The 12151-nt window shown below is 43.9% G+C and overlaps 1 protein-coding gene across 1 annotated transcript in view; it reads left to right on the top strand.

Moving 5' to 3' along the window:
• The window catches only part of lrrk1 (leucine-rich repeat kinase 1), a 134605-nt gene extending 124652 nt beyond the window's left edge, over positions 1–9953 (top strand). The window contains exons 34-37 of the mRNA XM_072465852.1: positions 1–161; positions 4311–4769; positions 7202–7327; positions 9463–9953. The exon at positions 1–161 is cut by the window's left edge and continues 54 nt beyond it. Coding sequence (XP_072321953.1) covers positions 1–161; positions 4311–4769; positions 7202–7327; positions 9463–9646 — 930 coding nt within the window. The 3' untranslated portion in view covers positions 9647–9953. The remainder of the gene's footprint in view (positions 162–4310; positions 4770–7201; positions 7328–9462) is intronic.
• The last annotated feature ends 2198 nt before the right edge of the window (positions 9954–12151 follow it).

Raw genomic sequence — 12151 nt, 5'->3', positions numbered from 1 at the left:
CCTATCAGAAGACTGGAGCCCTACACTCCGCCCTCCTCCATCGTGTCCATGGCAACCAGCTTCTGTCTGTGGGGACAAGAAGCGGTTTGGGTCCTGGACGACCTGACCAATACTGTCCTGCTGTACCACGCTGCGTCCTACGTGCTGTGTGCCAAGTACTGGTGAGTTATAATTATATATATATATATATATATATATATATATATATATATATATATATATATATATATATATATATATATATATATATATATATATATATATATATATATATATATATATATATATATATATATATATATATATATATATATATATATATATAATACAGGGAGAAGCCAATGAGGTCCCCTGTCAAAAACAAAATATAGTATAAACAGGATATCCAAATAAAATGCCAAAACATAAAGTGGACATAAAATACATAAAAACACTTAAATACACTAGGAGAACATGTCATATTAAACAGAATTATTTAGGTCAAAATATCAAGATTGAAATGTTACACCAGGGGCCTCTGAGGACCATATTCGAATCCAGGCAAGTAGCGGAGGGCCGGCTCACGATCATTGCTGTGATTTTTTTTTTTATATCAAAATAAATATAACTTTTCTGTCAAATATAGGCTATTTAATCTATTGTTTAATTAATTTCACGTCATCTTTATTAAGAATACAAGTGCAGACAGATGCCTTTTTTTTTTTTAAATATTACTTTGCATGTTTTGGGGGGGGGGGGGGGGGAAGAGAGAGAGAGAGAGAGAGAGAGAGAGAGAGAGAGAGAGAGAATAGTTATTTACTGTTCTATTTTTCCACAAAATAAATTATTTTATATTATAAAATGTGTGTCCTGTTTACATGCATCTTTTTCATATATATAATACTGGGGAGTCTGGGAAATTCAGTGGCTATTTAAAGATGTACTTATTTAATTTACCACTAAAATTAACCCTAAAGCTGCTGGTGATTGTCCTGTAGAAATCCCCAGTGGCAAGAGATCTGAATAATAAAACAAACAAATAACTATATAGCCTAAATTTAGTTTACTTGTACTTTCATTAAATATACCACAATCGAATTTTAAATGGTGCACTAGAAAAACATATTAACGCTATGAAAACTGTTTTTTTTTACTGACAAAAAATATAATTTTTTACTATCTATGTACTTTTCATTGGTTTTATACACAACCACAAGCAGATACACAACAGATACACAACAGATACACAGTACATACACAACACATACACAGTACATACACAGTACATACACAGCAGATACACAGCACACACACAGCACACACACAGCACACACACAGCACACACACAGCACACACACAGCACACACACAGCACACACACAGCACACACACAGCACATACACAGCACACACACAGCACATACACAGCACACACACAGCACACACACAGCACACACACAGCACACACACAGCACACACACAGCACACACACAGCACATACACAGCACACACACAGCACACACACAGCACACACACAGCACACACACAGCACACACACAGCACACACACAGCACATACACAGCACACACACAGCACACACACAGCACACACACAGCACACACACAGCACACACACAGCACATACACAGCACACACACAGCACACACACAGCACACACACAGCACACACACAGCACACACACAGCACACAGCACACACACAGCACACACACAGCACACACACAGCAGATACACAGCACACACACAGCACACACACAGCACACACACAGCACACACACAGCACACAGCACACACACAGCACATACACAACACACACACAGCACACACACAGCACACACACAGCACATACACAGCACACAGCACACACACAGCACACACACAGCACACACACAGCACACAGCACACACACAGCACACACACAGCACACAGCACACACACAGCACATACACAACACACACACAGCACACACACAGCACACACACAGCACATACACAGCACACAGCACACACACAGCAGATACACAGCACACACACAGCACACACACAGCACACACACAGCACATACACAGCACACAGCACACACACAGCACACACACAGCACATACACAGCACACACACAGCACACACACAGCACACACACAGCACACACACAGCACATACACAGCACACAGCACACACACAGCACACACACAGCACACACACAGCACACACACAGCACACACACAGCACACACACAGCACACACACAGCACACACACAGCACACACACAGCACACACACAGCACACACACAGCAGATACACAGCACACAGCACACACACAGCAGATACACAGCACACACACAGCACACACACAGCACACACACAGCACATACACAGCACACAGCACACACACAGCACACACACAGCACATACACAGCACACACACAGCACACACACAGCACACACACAGCACACACACAGCACACACACAGCACACAGCACACACACAGCACATACACAGCACACACACACACACACACAGCACACACACAGCACACACACAGCACACACACAGCACACAGCACACACACAGCACACACACAGCACACACACAGCACATACACAGCACACACACAGCACAGCACACACACAGCACATACACAGCACATACACAGCACACACACTTTATTATTGCGCTCAGACATGAATATTTCTGTACTGACCTGATGGACAGATGGACAGGCGTCTGTAGTTGTTGTTGTCCTGGTACATGTCCGCGCACCAATGCGGGAAACAAGTCATCAAACAGGACCCGGGACAAACGAAACTACAGCTGAGAGCGATGTTTATCCAGTCCTGAAGCAAATGATGGTATTGACTCAACTGGGATCACTGGTGGATCCAGACACGCCGCCGAGCGTCTCCGTTTTTGGGCTTTGAAGAGCAAATACGCAAAAGGCACTTTCTCAACACCTCCACTGCGCATGCGCACGCGGCAAACGCGCGTCTGCTTACTATATTTCGTCTCTGCTCCGCTGCGTCGAGAACGCGGCGTATTTGCGTTTTTCTTCATGCGTACTTGCGTCCAACTTGCGGTTTGAACGGGCCATTAGAATCATGAATCAACAAAAGGAATAAAACACTAGAAGCAGAACAGAGTAAATCCTCACCTGAGGGTTTATGAGCCACAGTTCTATGAACTTTACAAGCACAGTACTCAGACGTGTTACTGTCCTGTGAAGGGTCACAATGTGAAGGGTCATAATGTGAAGAGTCATAATGTGAAGGGTCACAATGTGAAGGGTCATAATGTGAAGGGTCATAATGTGAAGGGTCATAATGTGAAGGGTCATAATGTGAAGAGTCATAATGTGAAGGGTCACAATGTGAAGGGTCACAATGTGAAGGGTCACAATGTGAAGGGTCATAATGTGAAGAGTCATAATGTGAAGGGTCACAATGTGAAGGGTCATAATGTGAAGGGTCATAATGTGAAGAGTCATAATGTGAAGGGTCATAATGTGAAGGGTCATAATGTGAAGGGTCACAATGTGAAGGGTCACAATGTGAAGGGTCATAATGTGAAGAGTCATAATGTGAAGGGTCATAAAGTGAAGGGTCATAAAGTGAAGGGTCACAATGTGAAGGGTCATAATGTGAAGGGTCACAATGTGAAGGGTCATAATGTGAAGGGTCTTAAAGTGAAGGGTCATAATGTGAAGGGTCATAATGTGAAGGGTCATAATGTGAAGGGTCACAATGTGAAGGGTCATAATGTGAAGGGTCTTAAAGTGAAGGGTCATAATGTGAAGGGTCATAATGTGAAGGGTCTTAAAGTGAAGGGTCATAATGTGAAGGGTCATAATGTGAAGGGTCATAATGTGAAGGGTCATAAAGTGAAGGGTCATAAAGTGAAGGGTCTTAAAATGAAGGGTCATAATGTGAAGGGTCATAATGTGAAGGGTCATAAAGTGAAGGGTCATAAAGTGAAGGGTTATAAAGTGAAGGGTCATAATGTGAAGGGTCATAATGTGAAGGGTCATAATGTGAAGGGTCATAAAGTGAAGGGTCATAAAGTGTCTGTGAAGCGCCCCAGGTGAGTTCCCAGCACACTCCACCTCGACAGCTGAAAGGTGTATTCTTATGTTAGATTCAGTACTTTCTTCCCCTCTTTTTGAACCTGACCTGACGACAAGTCGTACCAGAAAGTATGAGATGTAACGAGTCAGATCCGCCTGAAGAGAAAGTGATCACATGACCTGAGCTCTGACTGGAGAGTTCAGACTAAACCAGTTTGTTTTGTGGCTGTGACTGATGATGTAACTCATGTTTTACAGTTGTGGAGATAGAAATCCACTCAGAGATGTCTTCCCTGTTCAACATCCCTCCTCTGTGCCCACCCCTGACCCTTGTGACCCCAATGACCCCGGTGACCCCAGTGACCCCGGCGTGCAGAGGAGGCGGCCCGTGGGTGTGACGTACATGTGCAGCCCAGGTGCTGGAGCGCAGTACTTTCAGGACTCTGTCACATCAGAACTATCACACATGGAGGGGTCCATGAGCAGCACAGAGTTCAGCCTGGAGGGGCCCCCCACTCCCCCCAGCAGCATAGAGCCCAGTCCTCAGGGGTCCATCTCACCCTCCACCACAGAGGCCAGCCTGAACGGGCCCCCGTCACTCTCCCAGGGGCCGAGCAGCAGGTGCAGGTACCAGCAGTGTGTGGAACCTGACTTCAGTGACTCTGAGCGTCAGGCCATCGCCGTCCTCTGTGTCCAAGAGGCTGTGTGGATCCCCAGGTGACGCACAAGAACACACACACACTAACACACACTAACACGCACACACACACACTAACACACACTAACACACACTAACACACTAACACGCACACACACACACTAACACGCACACACTAACACACACTAACACACACTAACACACACACACACTAACACGCACTAACACACACTAACACACTAACACACTAACACACACTAACACACTAACACACTAACACACACTAACACACACTAACACACACTAACACACACTAACACGTACACACACACACTAACACACACTAACACGCACACACACACACTAACACGCACACACACACACACACTAACACACACTAACACACACACACACTAACACACACTAACACACACTAACACACACACACACTAACACACACTAACACACACACACACTAACACACACACACACTAACACACACTAACACACACTAACACACACACACTAACACACACTAACACACACACACACTAACACACACACACACTAACACGCACACACACACACTAACACACACTAACACACTAACACGCACACACACACACTAACACACTAACACACTAACACACACTAACACACACTAACACACACTAACACGCACACACACACACACTAACACACACTAACACGCACACACACACACTAACACGCACACACACACACACACTAACACACACTAACACACACACACACTAACACACACTAACACACACACACACTAACACACACTAACACACACACACACTAACACACACTAACACACACACACACTAACACACACACACACTAACACACACACACACTAACACGCACACACACACACTAACACACACTAACACACTAACACGCACACACACACACTAACACGCACACACACACACTAACACGCACACACACACACTAACACACACTAACACACACTAACACACACTAACACACACTAACACGCACACACACACACTAACACACACACACACTAACACACACTAACACGCACACACACACACTAACACACACACACTAACACACACTAACACACTAACACACACTAACACACTAACACACACTAACACGCACACACACTAACACACACTAACACACACTAACACACACACTAACACGCACACACTAACACACACACACACACACTAACACACACTAACACACACTAACACGCACACACACTAACACACACTAACACACACTAACACACACACTAACACGCACACACTAACACACACACACACACACTAACACACACTAACACACACGCACACACACACGCACACACACACACACTAACGCACACACACACACTAACACACACTCACACACACTCACACACACACTAACACACACTAACACACACTAACACACACTCACACACACTCACACACACACTAACACACACTAACACACACTAACACACACTCACACACTAACACACACTCACACACACTCACACACACACTAACACACACTAACACACACTCACACACACTCACACACACACTAACACACACTAACACACACTCACACACACTCACACACACACTAACACACACTAACACACACTAACACACACTAACACACACTCACACACACACTAACACACACTAACACACACTAACACACACTCACACACACTCACACACACACTAACACACACTAACACACACTCACACACACTCACACACACACTAACACACACTAACACACACTAACACACACTCACACATACTCACACACACACTAACACACACTAACACACACTAACACACACACTCACACACACTAACACACACTAACACACACTCACACACACTAACACACACTAACACACACTCACACACACTCACACACACACTAACACACACTAACACACACTCACACACACTCACACACACTCACACACACTCACACACACTCACACACACACTAACACACACTAACACACACTAACACACACTAACACACACTCACACACACACTAACACACACTAACACACACTCACACACACTCACACACACACTAACACACACTAACACACACTAACACACACTAACACACACTCACACACACTCACACACACACTAACACACACTAACACACACTCACACACACTCACACACACTCACACACACTAACACACACTCACACACACTCACACACACACTAACACACACTAACACACACTAACACACACTAACACACACTCACACACACACTAACACACACTAACACACACTCACACACACTCACACACACACTAACACACACACACACACACAGCAGCCATGTGTGGTATATTAAAACACGTATGTGATAATACTGTTTGAATATAAACTGGACGCTTTGGACGCCCCGGTCTGAAGACGGCTTTAGAGACACACACGTCTTTGTGTGCAGGTGTGGGGGGGATGTGCTGGTGCTGGAGCTGCAGCAGGGGCCGGGGCCCCAGGAGCAGGGGCCCCAGGAGCAGCTCTGTGGCCGTGTCACTGCTGTGCTCAGACCACCAGAGGGAGCTGCTCGAGGGTAAGTGTTTCCTCTGGGTCAAACAGATGCAGAGGGTCATGTGACTCACACTGATTACAGACTGTTCTACTGCAGTCACAGCTGTGTCTGTCAAAGGGACTGTGCTTTCATGTGACCTCTGACCTGTGGCAGCAGAGGGGCCCCTAATGACAGGGCCGAGCCGCGCTGCACCTGTACAGGCTCTTTAGGGCCCCTCATCTCTCTTGATGTTTCAGTCTGTCTCCACTTCACTGTTAGGAAATGATTGTTTAGTTGTGACCTGAAGAAGACCTGCTCATTGTAGAACACGTATGACCTGTAGAACACGTATGACCTGTAGAACACGTATGACCTGTAGAACACGTATGACCTGTAGATCACGTATGACCTGTAGAACACGTATGACCTGTAGAACACGTATGACCTGTAGAACACGTATGACCTGTAGATCACGTATGACCTGTAGAACACGTATGACCTGTAGAACACGTATGACCTGTAGAACACGTATGACCTGTAGATCACGTATGACCTGTAGAACACGTATGACCTGTAGAACACGTATGACCTGTAGAACACGTATGACCTGTAGATCACGTATGACCTGTAGAACACGTATGACCTGTAGATCACGTATGACCTGTAGAACACGTATGACCTGTAGATCACGTATGACCTGTAGAACACGTATGACCTGTAGATCACGTATGACCTGTAGATCACGTATGACCTGTAGAACACGTATGACCTGTAGATCACGTATGACCTGTAGAACACGTATGACCTGTAGATCACGTATGACCTGTAGATCACGTATGACCTGTAGAACACGTATGACCTGTAGATCACGTATGACCTGTAGAACACGTATGACCTGTAGAACACGTATGACCTGTAGAACACGTATGACCTGTAGAACACGTATGACCTGTAGATCACGTATGACCTGTAGAACACGTATGACCTGTAGATCACGTATGACCTGTAGAACACGTATGACCTGTAGAACACGTATGACCTGTAGAACACGTATGATCTGTAGAACACGTATGACCTGTAGAACACGTATGATCTGTAGAACACGTATGACCTGTAGATCACGTATGACCTGTAGAACACGTATGACCTGTAGAACACGTATGACCTGTAGATCACGTATGACCTGTAGAACACGTATGATCTGTAGAACACGTATGACCTGTAGAACACGTATGACCTGTAGAACATGTATGACCTGTAGAACATGTATGATCTGTAGAACACGTATGACCTGTAGAACACGTATGACCTGTAGAACATGTATGATCTGTAGAACACGTATGACCTGTAGAACACGTATGACCTGTAGAACACGTATGACCTGTAGAACATGTATGACCTGTAGATCACGTATGACCTGTAGAACACGTATGACCTGTAGAACACGTATGACCTGTAGAACACGTATGACCTGTAGAACACGTATGACCTGTAGATCACGTATGACCTGTAGAACACGTATGACCTGTAGAACACGTATGACCTGTAGAACACGTATGACCTGTAGATCACGTATGACCTGTAGAACATGTATGACCTGTAGATCACGTATGACCTGTAGAACACGTATGACCTGTAGAACACGTATGACCTGTAGAACATGTATGATCTGTAGAACACGTATGACCTGTAGAACACGTATGACCTGTAGAACATGTATGACCTGTAGATCACGTATGACCTGTAGAACACGTATGACCTGTAGATAACGTATGACCTGTAGAACACGTATGACCTGTAGAACACGTATGACCTGTAGAACATGTATGACCTGTAGATCACGTATGACCTGTAGAACACGTATGACCTGTAGAACACGTATGACCTGTAGAACATGTATGATCTGTAGAACACGTATGACCTGTAGATCACGTATGACCTGTAGAACATGTATGACCTGTAGAACACGTATGACCTGTAGAACACGTATGACCTGTAGAACACGTATGACCTGTAGATCACGTATGATCTGTAGAACACGTATGACCTGTAGAACACATATGATCTGTAGAACACGTATGACCTGTAGAACACGTATGACCTGTAGAACACATATGATCTGTAGAACACGTATGACCTGTAGAACACGTATGACCTGAGTGACATGTGTCCCACAGGCGTGTGGAAGTGGCCTCGGTGCTGGACCTGGACACAGTGCTGTGTGCCCACAGGGACGAGCTCTCACAGTGGACGGTGTGTGTGTGGAGGGCCTGGGGCCCCCACCAGCTCCAGCTCTTCTACAGCGGCTGGGAGAACCTGGCTCACCTGGAGAGCAGCCTGAGGAGGAGCCGAGAGCGATGACCAGAAAGAACACCAGAAAGAACACCAGAAAGAACACCAGAAAGAACACCAGAAAGAACACCAGAAAGAACACCCGGACACCAGGACACAAGCTCTCATGTTTACACTCGTGTGTGTGAGCCACGCTCTGGAACTCTGAAGGTCAGACAAGCTGCTCTGGACCTCACTCTTCTGGACCTCACTCTTCTGGACCTCACTCTTCTGGACCTCACTCTTCTGGACCTCACTCTTCTGGACCTCACTCAGCTGGACCTCAGCTGGACTCTTCACACATAAGGAGGAATATTTCCCTTGGACCTGAAGTATGAGTTTTAGTGATGAATTTGACTTGATGTAACTTAATATGACATGTTTTTTAAATAAATCTTTTGTTGTACAATGTGTTTTGAGATGTTTCACCGAAGATGGACCTTTAGGACAGCGATGAGAGGAAACATGTGTTATTGACCTTTAGGACAGCGATGAGAGGAAACATGTGTTATAGACCTTTAGGACAGAGATGAGAGGAAACGTGTGTTATAGACCTTTAGGACAGCGATGAGAGGAAACATGTGTTATTGACCTTTAGGACAGAGATGAGAGGAAACATGTGTTATAGACCTTTAGGACAGCGATGAGAGGAAACGTGTGTTATTGACCTTTAGGACAGAGATGAGAGGAAACATGTGTTATTGACCTTTAGGACAGAGATGAGAGGAAACGTGTGTTATAGACCTTTAGGACAGAGATGAGAGGAAACGTGTGTTATTGACCTTTAGGACAGAGATGAGAGGAAACGTGTGTTATTAACCTTTAGGACAGAGATGAGAGGAAACGTGTGTTATTGACCTTTAGGACAGAGATGAGAGGAAACATGTGTTATTGACCTTTAGGACAGAGATGAGAGGAAACGTGTGTTATTGACCTTTAGGACAGAGATGAGAGGAAACGTGTGTTATTGACCTTTAGGACAGAGATGAGAGGAAACATGTGTTATTGACCTTAAGGACAGAGATGAGAGGAAACGTGTGTTATTGACCTTTAGGACAGAGATGAGAGGAAACGTGTGTTATAGACCTTTAGGACAGAGATGAGAGGAAACGTGTGTTATTGACCTTTAGGACAGCGATGAGAGGAAACATGTGTTATTGACCTTTAGGACAGAGATGAGAGGAAACGTGTGTTATTGACCTTTAGGACAGAGATGAGAGGAAACGTGTGTTATTGACCTTTAGGACAGAGATGAGAGGAAACGTGTGTTATTGACCTTTAGGACAGAGATGAGAGGAAACATGTGTTATTGACCTTTAGGACAGAGATGAGAGGAAACGTGTGTTATTGACCTTTAGGACAGAGATGAGAGGAAACGTGTGTTATTGACCTTTAGGACAGAGATGAGAGGAAACATGTGTTATTGACCTTTAGGACAGAGATGAGAGGAAACGTGTGTTATTGACCTTTAGGACAGAGATGAGAGGAAACGTGTGTTATTGACCTTTAGGACAGAGATGAGAGGAAACATGTGTTATTGACCTTTAGGACAGAGATGAGAGGAAACGTGTGTTATTGACCTTTAGGACAGAGATGAGAGGAAACGTGTGTTATTGACCTTTAGGACAGAGATGAGAGGAAACGTGTGTTATTGACCTTTAGGACAGAGATGAGAGGAAACATGTGTTATTGACCTTTAGGACAGCGATGAGAGGAAACTCGCCTTCAGCAGATATTCACGTGTGTAAAACACCTTATACTGTAACGATGCTGCACAATGTGAATATATATATTTAATATATAGTATAAATACAAGAAACTATCTCACATGAATCTTATTCTCACAATTACACCAAGATCCTTCACCTCATGGAGATTTACTTTGTTATAACATAATTATATAATAAATATGTCATGTCAACATTTTACTTATATATACACATAGATGTATACACATATATATACACACACACATATATAAATATATTTTCTCGTTTTAATAACTTTTGTTTTTAATGACTTTTTTTCTCGTAGTGCCCAGTGTTTTTGTGTGTGTGTGTTTTGGCTTTTATAAAACTGACATAAAAACATTTCTTTTTCCCTGATAAAAATAACGAGAACTTTCCAAACAAAAGCTTTTATTGAATTGTGAAACGCTTGATGCACCTGAGACAGAGCTTTTCTCCTCAAATGCAACAAAGTCACAGAAATAAGTTAGAAACAAAAACGGAGCCAAAGTAGAAAAGGATTTAACGGGAAAAACAAAATGAACGGACAGAATGACATGTACAAAGGTTCTCAAAGGAACTGAAGGTTCTGGTAACTCTGGGACCACAGTTCTGACAGATGAAGTGAACTAAGAACAGCAACACATCATTTTGGTTAAAATCACTTTTTCATTGCATGAAAATAAATGTGTGCAAAAAGTTACTAAACGCTGATATTTTTATGTTTACAATAGTAGCCTATGTTTTGAGATTATCTATATATAGATCTATCTATAGATCTATAGATCTATATATAGATAGATCTATA

Source organism: Eucyclogobius newberryi, unplaced genomic scaffold, assembly GCF_026437365.1.
Source record: "Eucyclogobius newberryi isolate DKJ021-1_F unplaced genomic scaffold, fEucNew1.0.hap1 SCAF_5, whole genome shotgun sequence".
In the NCBI taxonomy this organism is placed as follows: Eukaryota; Metazoa; Chordata; class Actinopteri; order Gobiiformes; family Gobiidae; genus Eucyclogobius; species Eucyclogobius newberryi.
This window is presented reverse-complemented; position numbering and strand designations above follow the sequence as displayed.